This window comes from Lutra lutra, chromosome 7, assembly GCF_902655055.1.
Source record: "Lutra lutra chromosome 7, mLutLut1.2, whole genome shotgun sequence".
In the NCBI taxonomy this organism is placed as follows: domain Eukaryota; kingdom Metazoa; phylum Chordata; class Mammalia; order Carnivora; family Mustelidae; genus Lutra; species Lutra lutra.
The window spans coordinates 29,858,216-29,876,925 of record NC_062284.1 but is presented as its reverse complement, the minus strand read 5'-3'; the positions used below and the strand labels follow the sequence as shown (position 1 = coordinate 29,876,925).

Genomic DNA, 18,710 nt, shown 5'->3' with positions numbered 1-18,710 from the left:
ATGTGGGGGGAGCAGAGGGAGAGAGACTCGCAAGCAGACTCCCCACTGAGCATGGAGCCCAACCCTGAGATCTTGACTCATAACCTGAGCCAAAATCAAGAATGGGAGCTTACCGGATTAAGCCACCGAAGTGCCCCTAATTTATATGGCTTTCTAAGGAGCTGCCAGGCCTTCTTTCAGCTCCTTTTTTTTTTTTTTTTTTAAAGATTTTATTTATTTGGGGCACCTGGGTGGCTTAGTGGGTTAAAGCCTCTGCCTTCAGCTCAGGTCATGATCCCAAGGTCCTAGGATCAAGCCCCGCATCGGGCTCTCTGCTCAGCAGGGAGCCTGCTTTCTCCTCTCTCTCTCTGCCTGCTTCTCTGACTACTTGTGATCTCTGTCAAATAAATAAATAAAATCTTAAAAAAAAAAAAAAAAAAAGAGTCTGCCTTTGGCTGAGGTCATGATCCCAGGGTCCTGGGATTGAGCCCCACATTGGTCTCTCTGCTCAGCAGGGAGCCTGGTTCTCCCTCTCCCTCTCTCAAATAAAAAAAAATTTTAAAAATATTTGAGAGAGAGAGAGAAGGAACGAGACGGGGAGGGGCTGAGGGAGCCGCAGACTCCCAGTGGAGCAGGGAGCCTGATGTGGGACTTGATCCAAGGCCCCTGGGATCATGACCTGAGCCAAAGGCAGACACTTAACCAACGAAGCCACCCAGGTGTGCCCTTCCTCCAGTTCTTATCTGACTTTCATAACAGGCCTCTTAGTTTATGATTTAATATTTTTTTATTAAAGATTTTATTTATTTAGGGGTGCCTAAAAAGACAGAGAGTGCACAATAGGGGGAGGGGCAGAAGGAGAGGGACAAGCAGACTTTCTGCCGAGCAGGATGGTACTGATACAGAATCTCTGAAAAAAAAAACGCCGTTAAATAAAATGTGCAGAACTGTGTATTGTATGCTGCCTCTGTTTTAAAAAAATGGCATATACACGTACAACCACACACTTGCTCATATCTGCACAGAATATCTTTGGAAAGATACAAAAGAAACTAATAATATGGGAGAGGAACTGAATGGCCAGAGGACAGAATTGGGAGGGAGACTTTTATTTTCTTAATTTTTTTTTGTTGAGTACAGTTGACGCATAAGGTTACATTAGTTTCCAGTGTACATACAATGATGCAACTTCTCTCTGTTATCTCTGGTGCTCACCACAAGTGTAGCTACCATCTATCACCATACATTATTAAATATCATTGACTGTATTCCCTACACTGTGCCTTTTATTTCCAAGACTCATTCATTCTGTAACTGGAGGCCTGCCTCTCCCACCGCCTTTGCCCATTGTGCCCATCCTTCTACCCCCTCCCCTCTGGCAGCCACAGATTTGTTCTCTGTGTTTACAGTCTGATTCTACTTTTTGTTTGTTTATTTAATTGTTTTATTTTTCAGAGTCCACATATGAGCGAAATCATATTCAGTCTGACTTATTTCACTTAGCATCATACTGGGATGGAGACTTTTCACCATATACTCGTACAAATTTTGAATTTTGAATCGGAATACATACAATCAATGTGTTACCTATTCCAAAATAATTAATTATAATATTTAAACAACAGAGGTGAGGGTGGGGAGTGGGGGAGGTGATCTGAGAATGTAATCTACAAGCAACCCAGAGGCCACAGGGAACCATTTCTGCTAAATACAGCTAATGACGCAGCACTGGGCAGAATGCAGATCATAGAGAAACTGTGCAGCTGTTAATAGTTCCTTCGAATCCTCAATTCCTTATGACCAAGAGGCTCATGTTGTACACAGGAAAAATGGACAGGGCCTGCCTTCAGAGCAGCCCAGCCTCAAACTCTCCTATCCTGCTCTCTTTGCCTGCTTGCTCATCTTGGCACTGAGAATTCAGTGTATGGAAGACATTTCCTCAGATTCCCTGTGGAATTATTTGTACTGAACTCTCAAGGGCTCCACAGAAACATTTGGGCTGAAGGCAGACAGGAAGACCACACCAATGCCAGGATTCAGAGTGCAGAAGCCACACGGGGAATGTGGGGAGTGGAAGTCTGGGCGTGGCTTTCACAAGTCCCTAAATCGCAAAGCTCGGTACTGCTGCCAGGAAAAAAAGAAAAATTTAACCAAATAAGTGAGCTTTTGCTTTCAAATTTCAGTATCTGCCGATGTTTCCATCTTTTCCTAAGCTTTCAGTGTACATGTCTACCTCTGCCAGGATTTTTGCCTCCCAACTTCATGGGCAAGATGTATGTACAAAGGGGCTACTTTGAAAAAACCAGACCTAGAGCTTCCTGGTTGGCTCCCAGCTCCTAACCTGAAGAAAGAGGCCAAAGAGTTAAAGCATCCCTTACGATTTCTGCAGTTCCAACAACCGACGGCGCCGTTCATTCTGCTCTAAGGAACTGTGCTTGGACTTGTACTGGGACAGGCGGGGGTGTGGGGCAGCTGTGCTGTTCAGATCTTGAGACACAGAAAAGCTACTAGCCAGGGCTTGACTCAGCTCTTCCATCTTCCCTACAAAGAAAAACATAAGAAAATGGTTCATTGATTTCATATCACCTCCTGTGTACAGGCAGTTATGATGTAACATGATGGCTGTATTCCTAAACAAAACTCACTTAATCCAAAATCACAACTGTTTCTATGGAGAAAAAGGAAGTTAAAGGGTAAATGAGTTATATAGGAGCAATAGCATTATTTCCTGCAGATACTTCAATAACAATCATCTTGATAGCTCTCAGTGAACATGTATATATCTACAGGGCACCTGGGCTGCTCAGTTTGCTCCAGGATCGAGTCCCTGAGTAAGGCTCCCACCCTTTGGGGAGCCTGCTTCTCCCTCTAACATGCCTCCTTCTTTTTTTAAAGATTTTATTTATTTATTTGAGAGAGAGACAGTGAGAGAGAGCATGAACTAAGAGAAGGTCAGAGGGAGAAGCAGACTCCCCATGGAGCTGGGAGCCTGATGTGGGACTCGATCCCGGAACTCCGGGATCATGACCTAAGCCAAAGGCAGTCGTCCAACCAACTGAGCCACCCAGGCGTCCCAACATGCCTCCTTCTCATGCTGTCTCTCTCTCACTCACTCTCTGTCTCAAATAAATAAAAATCGGGGCGCCTGGGTGGCTCAGTGGGTTAAGCCGCTGCCTTCGGCTCAGGTCATGATCTCAGAGTCCTGGGATCGAGCCCCGAATCGGGCTCTCTGCTCAGCAGGGAGCCTGCTTCCTCCTCTCTCTCTGCCTGCCTCTCTGCCTGCTTGTGATCTCTCTGTCAAATAAATAAATAAAATCTTTAAAAATAAATAAATAAATAAATAAATAAATAAAAATCTTTGAAAAAAGATATATATTTACATATCGAGCACTAAGCAAGCTCACCCTGTGATTGAATCTAGCTTTTGCTTTGTCATTCATTACCAGCAGCCCTGTCACTAATTCCGTCTTACCATCATTACTATCTAGTGATATGATCAAGTGTCTAATTTTTTCCTGAATAGTTCTAAATAGCCATTACTCAAAAACTAATATAAGTTATTTTTAATGCATATATTTTATCTTGTAAAAGATTTTATTTATTTATTTGACAGAGAGAGAGAGAACACAAGTAGGGGGAGCAGCAGGCAGAGGGAGAGGGTGAAGCGGGCTTCCTGCTCAGCAGGGAGCCCCATATGGGGCTCGATCCCAGGACCCTGGGATCATGACCTGAGCTGAAGGCAGACTCTCAACCAAATGAGCCACCCAGATGCCTGCATTTTATTTTTTAAAGTACTATGCCTAATGTGGGGCTTGAATTCACAACCCTAAGATCAAGAATCACATGCTCCACCAACTGGCCGGCCAAGTGACCCCTCTAATATAACTTTCTTTTTTTTTTTTTTTTTTTTTAAAGATTTTATTTATTTATTTGACAGAGAGACATCACAAGTAGACGGAGAGGCAGGCAGAGAGAGAGAGAGAGAGGGAAGCAGGCTTCCCGCTGAGCAGAGAGCCCAATGCGGGACTCGATCCCAGGACCCTGAGATCATGACCTGAGCCGAAGGCAGCGGCTTAACCCACTGAGCCACCCAGGCGCCCCTAATATAACTTTCTGATGCAAATTTTATCCATAATTGTTTGACTCTCTAATAAAAGCCAACTTACAGTAAGAAAATTTAGCCAGCCCTGGGGCCCCTAGAGCAAGATAAGGGGAGCCCAAAACCCAAACCTGGCAGTTATTTTCTCATTTTATAGTTTGTTTTGTTTGTTTGGGGGGGGGGCAAAAGGAGGTTTCAGGGCTACCCATGTAGGGCTCACTTGGAAGAGAGAGGTTGCCTACCAATTAACACCAAGGAGTGTGAAAGGCTGACCTGTGGTACATTTGGGAGATGGAGTAGATTGGAGACAGAGTACCCAGGTGTGCCCTAAAGAATGAGAATGGAGAGAAAAAGACAAATTCACACTTCACTCACTCTCTGTGAATGAAGGTACAGGAGCTTGACTATGGGTTAAAGGTATGCCTCTGAGTGTAAGAAACAGGAATATTCAGGAGAAATCTGGCAAAGCCAGGTGGGTCTAACCCTTCAGGTTAGGTCTAGTATAAACCAGAGGGCACCTCCAGTGCTTAAACTGCACCCCAGGCCAGGTCCCACTGCTCTGAGCACCAAAACCAACAGGTTCATTCCAGAGCCTCCATAGTTAAAAACAATTCTATGGGCCTCTACTTGGCAATGAATTACTTTCCATTGCACATTTGAAGATCAGATTTTTCCCCTAATTTGCAGCATCTTTTTTTTTTAAACTTGAAAGAAACTTTAAAAAGATTTGTGGTTCAAACCCATGACATAAAGTTTACCATCTTAACCATTTTTAAGTTACAGTTCAGTAGTTGTTGTGCAACCGATTTCCAGAACTCTTCTCATCTTGCAAAACTGAACCTCTATACCCATTCAATATAAAAGGAACTTTTTTGTTTTTAAACTTAAGATTGACATATTACAGGTATGGATTTGAGGCGAATCTTAACATATGTGTAATGCAACCAGGGTGGCCATTTGTGGTTGAGGCTGGGTGACTAGAACTTGGATCCATATGGTATGCTATTTTCCGTGTTTTATTGACTTTTATAGAAGTCTAAACACTTCCATAATACAATCTTTTAAAAAATTAATTATGTCTTCGGCTTACCAAAGTGATGCCCACATCTAAAATACACTTACTAGGTCGTATCTCGCTTTATCTCGGTGTGGCCTCCCGTTCTGACAAGAATCACAAAATCATTAAACATGCCTTGGATACTGGGGCGGTCGTCTGTACCTTTATGGCTGTTCTTGGCTGGCTCCTACTCTTTCAACCCATTCCCCGGATGGTCCTGCCTCCAGGAGTTCTGACCTCATCCTGGGCGGTCTCGTCCAGACCCACGCAAGTCCCCTGCCGCCTCCTCCTCCCCTCCCACTCCTCAGTCCGAGATTGAGGCCTCCTCTGAGGCTTTCGCCAGGCTTCAGCCCCCAGGCCTCTACCTGAGCCACTCGGTTGTCCTCCACGCCACAGCCCCGCATTACCTTTCTCTAGGGACGAGGTCCCATAGGCTACGCATGATTCGCCCCTCCCCCACAAAAACTACCTGAGCGGTCCTGGCCCGAAAGTCTGGAACAGAAAAGGAGCAGCGCGCCCAAGACAAGCCCGGGCCTGGCTCTACCTCTCCACGGGACACCTCGGAAGGCCGGGGGTGCTAGCAAGGAACCGAGAAGCAATTCGGCAGCCGGAGGGGCCCAGGCTCGAACCCAGGATTCACCCCTCGGAGGTGACAGTTCCAGGAGCCGCGGCCGCGCTGCCGGGGGCCGACCAATCAGCTGTCCAGAGAGAGCCGGGCCCGCCCCCTGGGCCGCAGCAGCGCCGCCTGGCCCACCAGCCACGCGCCCGGAGTTTCCGGTTCCGCCCACCGCCGTGTATGCTGGTAGTGCAGCCGCAGTCCGCTAGCTCGCGGGCAGTGATTTCCGCCTTCAGTGGCTGGCCTGTTCTCGGTCGGCCGCAGCGGGGGTCCACAGGCTCTAGTGGTGCACTGTCCGGAACCGTTCCTTCGAGGTGGCTTGGCCGGGCCGAGGCTTCACTCCTGAGCTCAAGCTCCTCGGGGCTCCTCCTTTTGTCAGTTGGAGGAACCCCGATTCAAAGCCCTCCGGCCCCGGGTCCTGAAGCTTGCCCCAGATGCACCCAGGCTTTAGGCGTACACCAGCAGTCCGCGCTCTCTCCTGTGCTTGTGCTTTTTTGTACGGGCACTGCCAGTTGCCTGAATGACACCCTCTCTCCGTCGACTCCTCACACCCCCAAGTCTCAGTGAGACATTGCCGCCGCATTCGCTCTGGCTGCACGGGCCACATACCTCCATTCCAGCCCATCTGCTCCGTTTGCGAGTCTTTCTTACTCGGCTGTGGGCTTGGTACCTGGCTTGGGGACCTGGCTTGATTCCTGCTTAGCGGAGACTGCGTGCAGCACAAAACAAGGCACGCAGTAGATCTTGGTAAAGAAATGACTGAATGACTGCAAGGGGTGGAGAGGAAGCTGCCGAGATATAGTTAGGAGAGCTAATCAAATTAGAGTGCAGCTTCCTGGAGGGAGGGGACTGGTGAGATGCAAACTAAAAATATGACAGCCATTTATTGAATGCTGGACACTGCTTCACCTGCATTATCTCCTTTAATCTTCATACAACTCAAGGAAGTAAACTGAAGCTCAGAGAGGTTAAGTACTTGTCCAAAGCCACACAGCTTTCAAGCCAAACATTTGAATTTGTGAATGTTTGACTTATGGAGAAATTGGGTATTAGTATACTACAGAAAATACACAAAGCTGGCACATTTTGAGTCAAAGGAATGCCAAGATGTATACTTGCTGCATATTTTAAATACCTAACACCATCCATTTGGACTGAAAAGAATAGGAGATCCGACTGGCACAGAGGGTAAAGGGTACTTAGGGCCCTGGAAGGTCCAATTTTTTGGACCTTAGAATTTATGTAGCTGAGTTGTCTTTCAGTAGTTGGGCTGAGCAAAGCTGTGCACTAGGTTATTTATTTGGTGTATTCTCAAATAATAGCTCATGTTTGTCTGGCTTATAAGATGGACAAAGAAAAGCCCAGGGCCAGACTTCACTAGGGAACTTTAACATCAGGATGTTAAGTATTCTGTGTCCCGGATCCACCATTCTCTACTCATGACCATGGAGTTTATACCAAGTTGTCGGAACTGCACAGAAAAGAACAGAGGCCCTACACATTAAAGCAAAATAGACTGCGATTGACAAAGAGGTCCCCCAAATTCATGCACTGAGGTCCAGGGAAAAGGCTCATTCATACTCAGCTGAATAACTTCTCATATCACTGAACAAACTAAATGGCACTTGGCCCAGGGACTCATTTGGAGTTAGTCTATGTTCCAGAAGGGCCTGCTCTGCCTGGAACAGTGAGAGGTCCCCCAACTATCACCAAAGGCACCCCCCCTTCACAATACCGGCCACAGACGCATACACCTGTGTTTAATGTCTTTAAGTCAATTTGCTATTTTAAAAAACCTAAATAAGTTTATTTAAGAGAGGAACACCATAGCATTACCTTAAATCACTTCCCACTTTAACAAAGTATCTATAAAATATATACACAGTGAAAATAATATAATGGTATAATCTAGGTAAATACCGGTATGTGCAGGAAACTGTGAAACTGAGGACTTTGTAAGAATCCGAGATCAGCAAGTGTTGGAGAAGTGATAAGGAGTAACACTAACAGAATTTTCCTCTTGTACAATGAGGAAAATTCAAAGATAATGGAAGAGGGAAGTTCCCCTTTCTCCATGGTGATGTTATTTCAGGTGGAATCTGTGCACCCACTAAAATCACCCAGTAAGTGCCCACAAGTGGGAGAATCCCTCCCTAAAAAAGAGGACCTCAAGAGCAGGAAGGTGGCCAGCCATTTCCAAAAGAAGCTCTCAGGAGGACTCCCGAATGTCACTGTGTCATCAGTCAATTAACAGGTATGTGTTTAATATCTACTGTAGGTTAGGTACTGAGCCAAGCACAGGAAATATCAAAATGACCAAGACTGCCCCAGTCTCTACCCTCCAGGACCTTACAGCCCAAGAGAAAACCAAGAGCTACAGGTTATAGCTGGGGGGCAGACCAATGTTAAGGAGCTCAGGTGGCTGGGTTGAGAGGGAGTGGCATGGGGCTGCTGGGCCAGTATTCAGGGAACTCTTCTTAGGAGATGACATTTGAGTCAAGACCCAAATGATGAAAAGGAGCCATTGGTGAAGACAGGGAGACTGAATGCATTTCCAGAGAGGTTTGTGTGAGGGGGTAGACAGGAGGCACAGGAGGAAGGGGAGGCAGCGAGGTCACAGAGGCAGGTGGGATGCCTGTAACTCCTGTAGCCGGGAGTTTGGATTTTACCTGCATTCCAGATGGAGGTTTTTAAAGTTATGAGATAACTTTGAGCTTGAAAGAGCTCACCCTGGCTACTCAGTGGAGAACCGAAATCCTCGTGGTGATCAGGAGGCCAATGAGTAGGGCTTGCACTAAAGTTGTGGCAGGAAGGGCTGCCTTTGAGATATATGCAGAAAAAAAAAACAACTAGAACAACTGAGAAGTCTTACTGTTCTCAAAGAGGGGAGGAGGTAGCAAGAATTATACAGTGTTCAAGTCTAGCCCCATAGCCAAGACCTTCCCCTTGGGGTTACTGGAACTGAAAGAGAATTGAAAAAGGAACAGCTCCCCCCCCCCCCCCCGTGTAATTTGATATGCTTTAAGCCTAGGCCCTGTACCATCTAAGCCATCTTGAGGACCAGTGCTTCTCATCGCCCACTTGGAGACCCTGTAAGAGAGGGATTCTCCAGCCAGTTGTGGCAGGAGGGAGACTCTGACGTGAGAGGGTGGCAATATTATGTACTAATAGGTGTCACATGAGCCAGGATGCAGAAGCCGCAGGCACAGGAGACCCTAAAGCTCAGAGGGGACAAAGCTCTTCTTCCCCATGCTCACAAATGTCCCTAGGGCCCAGCTCTGGGTGAAAGGAAGCATGTCAGAGTGGTTCAGGTCTTTTGCTCTGGAGCTAGATGGCCTGGGTCCAAATCCAGACTCACCTACCAGCTGGCTCTATGGCCCATGTGTTATTTCATTTCACCTACCTATGCCTCAGTTTCCTCCCCCCATAAAATGTGGCTAATAATAGCACCTACCTCGCAAGGTGGTTAGAGTTAAGTGACATAATTCAGGTAAGGTGATTAGGATAGTACCTGGCACGGAGTAAATCCTCAAAAATCTTGTTTTATTAATATGTAACTTCTTGTTATAAGATAACCTTTCCCTTACTGATTTACTTAATCATAAGTATGTCAACTAGTTAGGCGAGCCCAAAATAGTCTCTTCCCTGTAGACAGAAGTGCTCACCCAGGTCATGAACAGTCAGAAAGTGATGGGCCATGATTTTAATCCAGGCCCTAGTGAGTACAAAGTTCCTTATCTTTAGCCCAGGAGACGTTGCCTGCTCTGTATTTCAAGGGGGTCTCATTTTGCTCCTGATTTTCAGCTGGTGAGCTGAATGGGTGACTTGGTTCCATCCCCATGTTGCCCTCCCACCCCCCAGGCTGGGAATAGTCCCAGCCCTGGATAGTGGGGGAAAGATATCTCCTAGAAACTTCCCTGGGGCCAAACGCGGGGGGGGGGGGGGGGGATTCTCAGATTTGTCCTGAAGCTAGCACAGCCTTCACCTTGAGTCAGACTGGGGATTATTGGGCCAGGCAAATCACCTCTAATTTCTTCTCTGCCTCTTTTTAAATGTTAACTGCACTCTTTCATGTTCTCGCCTCCAAATCAAAAACCTTCCAAGCAGAAACTAGGGGCCACCTGGTTCAGCCTCCTCCTATTAGTGAGAGGAAAGGGAGAGAGGTCCAGTGCGGGAGGGTATGTATGCCCCAAATCATACATACATCAGCAGAGCCAGGCCCCTGCTTCTCTTGCTTTCTGCCCAGGCTTGCCTGCAGCCCCTACAGCCTCTGCCCTGCTCAGTTGTTGGGAGATGATCTCACATTGTCGCAGTGCTGGCTTTATGCCATGCATTGGACTAGGCACAAGGCTCGTGCTTCTTAAAATGTGACCAGCACACCTCAGGCCCACTCAGACTTGAGTCAGAAACTTGGAGGGGATGGGCTACCTTGCCATAATAATAATAATAATAATTATTATTTCTTTTTTTTTTTAAAGATTTTATTTATTTATTTGATAGATAGAGATCACAAGCAGGCAGAGAGGCAGGCAGAGAGAGAGAGGAGGAAGCAGGCTCCCTGCTGAGCAGAGAGCCTGATGTGGGGCTCGATCCCAGGACCCTGAGATCATGACCTGGGCCGAAGGCAGAGGCTTTAACCCACTGAGCCACCCAGGCGCCCCTAATAATTATTTCTTAAAGATTTATTTGAGTGTGTGCATGTGCACGCATGTGCACACATGCGTGAGGCTGGGGAGGGGTAGAGGGAGAGAGAGACGGAGAGAATCCCAGACTCCCCACTGAGTGCAGAGCTCCATTCAGGGCTCCATTTCACAACCCTGAGATCATGACCTGAGGCGAGACCAAGAGTCTGACACTCAACTGACAGCACCACCCAGGCGCCCCTACCTATAATTTTTTTTTTTTTAAAGATTCCATTTATTTATTTGACAGACAGATCACAAGTAGGCAGAGAGGCAGGCAGAGAGAAAGGAAGGGAAGCAGGCTCCCCGCTGAGCAGAGAGCCCGATGCGGGGCTCGATCCCAGGACCCTGGGATCATGACCTGAGCCGAAGGCAGCGGCTTTAACCCACTGAGCCACCCAGGCGCCCCCTTACCTATAATTTTTAATGGCTGTATTTCATCATAAGGCTATCCAATAATTTAACCAGTCCACTTGGGACACATTTTTTATTTTTTCCTATTATTCTGTATTAGAAATACTGTGATGAAGATCCCTGTAGTTAATTTTCTGCAAAGACCCATGATTATGCTAAATTCTTGAAAGTGACATTTCTAGATCAGAGGGTATAATGTATTTTTTTAAACATTTAATTTATTTGAGAGAGAGAGGGAGATCATAGAAGGAGAGTGAGAGGGAGAAGTAGACTCCTGCTGAACAGAGAGTCTGACACAGGGCTTGATCCCAGGACCCTGAGATTATGACCCTTATCAGCCGAAGGAAGACGCTTAACCCACTGAGCCACCCAGGTGCCCTGTATTTTTTTTTTTTTTTTAAGAGTTTATTTACTTGAGAGAAAGCATGAGCAGGAGGGGCAGAGGGACAAGAAGACTCTGCTGAGCAGAGAGCCGGATGCAGGCCTCCATCCCTGGATGCTGGGATCATGACCTGAGCCAAAGGCAGACGCTTAATGACTGAGCCATCCAGGTGCCCTGTTTTTAAAGTTCTTGATACACATTGTAAAATTGCTCTGAGAGGGGCGCCTGGGTGGCTCAGTGGGTTAAAGCCTCTGCCTTCGGCTCAGGTCATGATCCCAGAGTCCTGGGATCGAGCCCCGCATCGGGCTCTCTGCTCTGCAGGGAGCCTGCTTCCTCCCCTCTCTTTCTCTGCCTGCTTCTCTGCCTACTTGTGATCTCTCTCTCTCTCTCTATCAAATAAATAAAATCTTTATAAAAAAAAATTGCTCTGAGAGGTAGTATCAATTTTCCCTCCTGCCACATTTTTTTTTAATTTAATTTTGTTTATTTTTATTTATTTGACAGAGAGAGAGATCACAAGTAGGCAGAGGGAGGGGGAAAGCAGACCCCCTACTGAGCAGAGATCCAGATTCGGGGAGGGGTGGGGTGAGGTGGGGGGGTGGGGGGTGGGAGGTAGGGGGTGGTGATGCGGGGGATGTAGGGTTCCACCCCAGGACCCAAAGACCATGACCTGGGCCGAAGGCAGAGGCTTAACCCACTGAGCCACCCAGGTGCCCCATCTCCTGCCACATTTCTTCATCCATTAGGCTTTTTTTTTTTTTTAAGATTTTATTTATTTACTTGACACACACACACACAGAGATCACAAGTAGGCAGAGGCAGGCAGAGAGGAGCAAGCAGGCTCCCTGTCCTGCAGAGAGCCCAATGCGGGTCTCGATCCCAGGATCCTGAGATCATGACCTGAGCTGAAGGCAGAGGCTTTAACCCACTGAGCCACCCAGGCGCCCCATCCATTAGGCTTTTTGGTTGTAACATGTCTAGCTCCCTGACTTTCTTTTGTGGCCTGGGGAAGGAGGGGAAGCAGGAGCTAAGCTTTAAGGTTTTAACACATTCCCGGAGCTCCTCTAAGCACTTTGTAGGAATTAAACCATTTAATCCTCTCCATAATTTTTAATGTCAGTACACCCCCATTTTTTTCACTTTTTAAAAATTGTGGGGACACCTGTCCAGTTCAGTCAGTAGGGCATGCGACTCTTGATCTCAGGGTTGTGAGTTTAAGCCCCATGCTGGGTATAGAGATTACTTAAGTCACTAAATAAAACTTAAAAAAATTTGTGGTGGGGTGCCTGGATGGCTCAGTCGTTAAGCATCTGCCTTTGGCTCCGGCCTTGATCCCAGGGTCTTAGAATCAAGCCCCGCGTCGAGCTCCCTGCTCCATGGAGAGCCTGCTTCTCCCTCTCCCACTCTCCCTGCTGTGTTCCCTTTCTCGCTGTGTCTCAGTCTGTCAAATGAATAAAATCTTTAAAAAAAATTTGTGGTAAAAAAATTAAAAAACGGTGGTGCCATTTCAGCCATTTTTAAGTACACAACTCAGTGGTGTTAATTACATTCACAGCATTGTACAACCATCACCACAATCTATTTTCGAATTTTTTTCATCACCCCAACTGGAAATTCTGTACCTGTTGAGCAGTAGTTCCCCATTCTTTTCCCCTACCCTGTATTACCACATATTTGTAATATAGCAAATGGAGGCACAGAGGAGGCTAAGAAAAATCATCAATGTTACACAGCTAGTTAAGCCTAGAAGCCCCAATTCAGACCAGGTAATCTGGTTCGAGAACTTGCCTTCTGAATCTTGCCTAGGTTTTGTTTTTGTTTTTTAAGTTTTTACGTTTTTTTTAAGTTTTTTTTTTTAACTTATTTGAGAGAGACACAGAGAGAGCGCATGAATTGGGGGGAGAAGGAGAGGGGGGGCAGACTCCCTGCTGAGTAGGGAGCCAGATGTGGGACTCGATCCCAGGACCCTGGGATCATGAACTGAGCTGAAGGTAGATGCTTAACTGACTGAGCTACCCCAGTTTTTAAGTTTTCAGATAACTTTTGCTAAGTTATTCTTTCATATCTTCCTCCCAAAGAAGGACTTTTCTAAAGACTCTTGTATTTTACTCCCAAGACCCTAAACCCAGTTTCCTTTAAGAGAACTTGGAAGTTGTATCAGTTTGGGCTATAGAAGCAGGCTCCAACTACTCCAAAGGGTCAATCTACCTGCCTTGGCCTGTGGGATCTGGGTAGGAGCCAGAGGTGGCTTTTAGAGCATCAGCTTCCCCATGAGATCCCCAATCCTGGGACCCCTGAGGACATTCCTCAAATGGGCAGAGACTGTGCCCAGCCACCTGAGCTAAGTAGGATTCTCTTTCCTTCTACTTCTAAAGCAATGGCCCTGAAAAGAACATGGCCTTTAGAATCACATAAGCCTGGACCTGAACCCCAACCTTGGACAAAGTTCTTGTTTCAATTATTTCCCACACTTTAAAGACAGGGATAAGACCACCTATACCGGGGCGCCTGGGTGGCTCAGTGGGTTAAGCCGCTGCCTTCGGCTCAGGTCATGATCTCAGGGTCCTGGGATCGAGCCCCGCATCGGGCTCTCTGCTCAGCGGGGAGCCTGCTTCCTCCTCTCTCTCTGCCTGCCTCTCTGCCTACTTGTGATTTCTCTCTGTCAGATAAATAAATAAAATCTTAAAAAAAAAAAAAAAAAAAAAGACCACCTATACCTTTGCAGGGTTGTTGGGAAGATCAAAGGACAGCCTAACACAGGTCTCAGTGAGAGTTAAGTCTTTGAGCCCAAAGCCTGCTCCTTGCTCAAAACTTTATATAGCATCTTGTCGGGGACCAATCACATTGGTTGATGCTGCTTCTCTGCTGGCTTGGAAACTCAAATTCGGGGATTCTCTCTATACCCCTACATTATCTCAGGGACTGGCTGTGCCAACACTGACAGTCTCTTAAAGTGAGCATGATGCCAGCTCCGCCACTTATTGGCTATTCAAACTTGGGCAGTTTGACCCATCTCTGCCTCAGTTCCCTTATCTGAAAAGCAGAGGATAACTGGATTCCCCACTTCTTAGTTTAGCACTGCTGGGAGGATTAAACAGATTAATTCACGTGATGCACTTACAACTGTGCCTGACACAGGTAGAGGCATTTGCTATTACCTTCCACAGCATCCCCTTCCCTTGTTTCTCTACCAAATACTGCCTTTCACCTTGGGTAATGGAGAAGGCACATGTAAAAGCCAATCCATTGGTCTTGGCACCCTTCCTTTTCTCCTTGTGTTAAGTTTTGGGTAAAAAGAGGTAGTCTTCCTATTCTCCAATTTCCTACCACGAACATGTTTCCAGGAACCTCCCTGGGCTGCTTCTAACCGCTAGATGGCCAAGCTACAGGGTGATTATTTCCTTAGGCAAGCAAACAGCAAACACTTCACCCTCTAATATGGTACTTCCTGGGGCTGGAATATCAACAGGAAGTCCTGTGGGGAAGAGCTCTGCCAAAACACTCATTCTGAGGAAGGGATTGGTAAACTGACAAATTTGCCCAGCCCTGTACAACATCCTGCAACCTCCACATGCCCCCCTGTGGCAGGCCTCACCCACAGGCAGGTCGCTGCCGACCTTACTCTTTTCTGCTGGGTTCTTGAGCCTGGGAGCCCAGATGTGAACCTAAAAGAGAAAACCAGACAGACAAAAATTTGCACATACAAAGCAGCTGGACCATTTATTGGCATTTGGAAGTCTTCCTTTAGGCAAGGAAGGGCACCCACAATACTACAGTAACACCCATTTTATGAAAACTTGAGACCAAATTCTCCATCGTCTGTACATAGCTTAATCACAAAACCAGAGCAAGTATTCTAATTAAATAGACTGAACCAAACTGTCCTGCTACAAGATAATACAGGGAAAGCTGAGGGGAAGGGATGGAGACCAAAGTTCCTTCACACTACAATGTTTCAGGCACACAATCCAACAACTCCACAGTGCAGCACCAAACTCCTTCCCAGTGACTCTTAAATCAGTCATTTAATTATCAACAGTCCAAGGACTAACAAAAGTTCATGGAAAACGGCCGTACCCTTTGGCTCTGTGCGTGGCCTGCAGCTGAGGGGCTAAGTTCTTAAGAACCAAAGCCTGGCTGACACACTCTCAGGGAGAGCGCCCTCACAGAATCTCAAACTTCAGTTCTCAGCTGTCCCATCTATGAGATACAGCCCTGGCCGGGACGACCCGCTAGGCCTCCAGATCGAAATCATCGCGCTCCTCATTGTACTCCAGCACGTGCCGCCTGATCTTGGACGAGTCAACCCAGGTGACAAAGTCCTCCATGCTGCGCGTGACAAGGAAGGCGGGGTCGGTGACCACGTCGGGGCCCACGCGCACGTGGCCCTGCTCCACGAAGGCCACGGCAGCCTGGAGGTGCTGCGCCATACGCAGCTTCAGGAGCACGGTGGGCAGTCGGCGGCGGCAGAAGGACGAGGCCGTGACGAAGTCGCAGAGCTCGAGTGAGCCGCGAGTGGGCACCAGGCCGAGAGCATACAACTTGTCCAGCAGGGCGGCGGAGGCACGCACGCGAAACGGGTCGCGCTCGGGTAGGTCGCGCAGGCGCCGCGCCAGCTCGCGCACAGCCCGGCTCAGCTGGTTGTAGCGCGTGTAGTCCTCCCGCCGCTGCAGCCGATAACGCCGCAACACGCGCAGCTCGTGCAGGTTGTGGTCAGTGACCTCCCAATTCAGGAAGTCCACCTGCTTCAGCAGCTTCTGCTCGTGGAACTTTAGCTTCCGCACCATGATGGCGGCTCCCGGTGCCGCAAAACGCCAGGCTAAAAACGCGTACGGGTCGCCCGGCGACTTCCGCCTCCGAGAGCGAAGACCGGGCCTGGGGCCCTTGGCCACTGAGAGAAAGGCTCAAGGCCACGCCCTCGATTTCCATTGGTCAGAGTGAGCCACGCCTCACATCTCTGTATCGAATTTCTATTTCTGTGGGCAGAAGGGACCTGGAAGAAGTCGCTAAGAGAGGCCGGAGGTGGGGCGGCGGGCGGGGAGGCGTCGCGAGGAGGTGTTTTTCTTTTCGTTTTTTGTTAAAAAATTTCGCGAGGTCTTAAGTTACCAAAAATGTATCCTCTAGTGCGGTAGTCGTTTCCTCTCGTTCAGACTTACACCTTTTAGGGACTTTTCAGGTGAGTCTGCCCAGAGAAGCTGAGGACAGTGCTGGGGGAAGACGGGTGACCGCCGTGCTTGTTGGATGGAGTTTACCGTGCTAACTCTCGTCGGGTCCCTCCCACCTAGTGGGGATCTTTCCGAAGCCGGCCTTTCGGGGGCTGACCGGTAGTCCACGGGGCTCGCTACCGCCGGGCCCTTCACCAGGCCGGCTAGCGGTTCCTCCCTGTCTGGCGGGGCTGGACGCCAGCGAACCTATAAAATACTGATTCCCCGGCTGCTTCCTTACATGCATAGAATCGAGATCTATACGGGAGCCTCCTGGAAATCTGTATTGTTAGCAGGATTGCCACGTGGTTCCTAAAACAGAGCAAGTCTGAGAAATTTGGACATTAAGTATGAAACCTAACTCCTTAGTTGAACTCATACAAATTAGCCCGACTGGGTGGGTGGACTTCTGGTCACCCAGTACTGAGTTTAAGAAATTTAACGCTGTTATGGCTAGTTACGTCTGTAAGTTATATGGACTCACCACTTTATTTGCCCAGGCCTTTGACGCCACCTAGCTTCTTCGGTGATCATTTTGTCTTATTTTTGTATGGTTTTCATCGTCCTCTTAAGTATATAATACTTGATATGGAAAAAATATATGTAATATATGGAAGTTACAAAATATAATGAATACTTACGAACCAGACAGCCAGTTTAAGAAAATGTCGCTAGGACCATTTCATCTACCTGTTCCAGTCATTCCTCTAGCCAGAGCTAATGGTATCTATTCTTCTGAGTTTTGTGTTTATTTTTTCTTTTTGCTTAAAAAGTAAAAAACAGTTGGGGCGCCTGGGTGGCTCAGTGGGTTGGGCCGCTGCCTTCGGCTCAGGTCATGATCTCAGGGTCCTGGGATCGAGTCCCGCATCGGGCTCTCTGCTCGGTGGGGAGCCTGCTTCCCTCTCTCTCTCTCTGCCTGCCTCTCTGTCTACTTGTGATCTCTCTCTGTCAAATCAATAAATAAAATCTTAAAAAAAAAAAGTAAAAAACAGTTTTATCATTACACATGCATCTCTAAATACATTGAGAACCTTTTTATTCAAAGTGGAGTCAGTGGACCAGCAAAGAGCTTGTTGGAAATACAGTATGTTAGGCCCATTCCTGACCTACAGAACCAGAATCTGCATTTAACAAGGTCCCCAGGTAATTTGTATACACACTGATTTTGCAGATGTGGTTAAATGAAAGATTTTGAGATGGTGAGAATATTCTCAATTATCTGGGTGGGTCCCATGTTATTCAAAGGGTCTTTATAAATGAAAGAGGTGGGCAGAAGAGTCAGGAGATAGGATGATGAAAGCAGAAGTCTGAGTGATGTGATAGTGGGCTTTGAAGATGAAAGGGATCCAAAAGCAGGGGACTGTGAGCAGCCTCTAGAAGCTGGAAAGGCAAGGAAATGATTTTTTCCTTAGAGCTCCAGAAGAAAAATAGCCCTGATGACACTTTAATTTTAGCCCAGTGAGATCCAGTTTGGATTTCTGTGAAAGAATAAAACTGGGTTGCTTTAAGCCACCAAGTTTGTGGTAATTGTAGTAGCTGCAATAGAAAACTAATACAGTTTGCTTTTTTTTTCTAATTGATTTGAAGATGTTCTTTATGTATTATGAATATTAAGCCTTAACCAGTTATATATGGAACAAATATCTTCTCCCACTTTGTACTGCATCCTCACCCTTCATGTTCCTCCAACCTCACCTCCATCCTCAGCCCTTGCTCAGCATGTCTGCAGTAGGACTCTTGGTTAACTTCCTGCTCCCCAGACAATAAACATAGTAAAAACTAAACTATATGTGTTAAGTGACAAGCATTATGAAATAAAACTGGGGTTTTGGGGGTGAGGAAGGGCTATAATTTTAAATAGGGCATGTCAGGGGAGGTCTTATATATATATTTTTTTAAGAGTTTATTTATTTATTTGTTCGAGAGAGAGAGAGAGAGAGCGCATGAGCACAGGCAGACAGAGTGGTAGGCAGAGGCAGAGGGAGAAGCAGGCTCCCCGACGAGCAAGGAGCCCGATGTGGGACTCGATCCCAGGACGCTGGGATCATGACCTGAGCCGAAGGCAGCTGCCTAACCAACTGAGCCACCCAGGCGTCCCCAGGGGAGGTCTTATTGAGAAGGTGATATTTTATAGGGATTTAGCCATATGGATATCTGGGGGAGGAGTATTTCAGAAAGAGGACACAGTCTGCAAATGCTTTAAGACAGGAATGCACCTGGCATGTCAGAAGAGGAGTAACCGCCATTCTCATTGGAGCAGTGGGCTATGAGGGGAAG

At 47.2% G+C, this 18,710-nt stretch overlaps 2 protein-coding genes across 10 annotated transcripts in view; both read right to left on the bottom strand.

The window, feature by feature from the left end:
• SNUPN (snurportin 1) overlaps nucleotides 1-18,710 on the bottom strand; it is a 41,709-nt gene that overhangs the window by 18,345 nt on the left and 4,654 nt on the right. For 2 of the 9 annotated variants that reach the window (XM_047738271.1, XM_047738280.1), the window contains exons 1-2: nucleotides 5,605-5,769; nucleotides 2,358-2,520 (exon numbers count right to left, since the gene is read on the bottom strand). In XM_047738271.1, coding sequence (XP_047594227.1) covers nucleotides 2,358-2,515 — 158 coding nt within the window. In that variant the 5' untranslated portion in view covers nucleotides 2,516-2,520; nucleotides 5,605-5,769. The other 7 variants (XM_047738273.1, XM_047738278.1, XM_047738272.1 and 4 more) reach the window with 7 other exon arrangements.
• IMP3 (IMP U3 small nucleolar ribonucleoprotein 3) lies at nucleotides 14,923-16,120 on the bottom strand. Its single transcript, XM_047738281.1, has one exon. The coding sequence runs from the start codon at nucleotides 16,014-16,016 to the stop codon at nucleotides 15,462-15,464; it is 555 nt and encodes a 184-aa protein (XP_047594237.1). The 5' UTR covers nucleotides 16,017-16,120; the 3' UTR covers nucleotides 14,923-15,461.

Coding starts and splice junctions, on each gene's coding strand:
- IMP3 (XM_047738281.1), bottom strand. CDS start 16,016: ATGGTGCGGAAGCTAAAGTTCCACGAGCAGAAGCTGCTGAAGCAGGTG.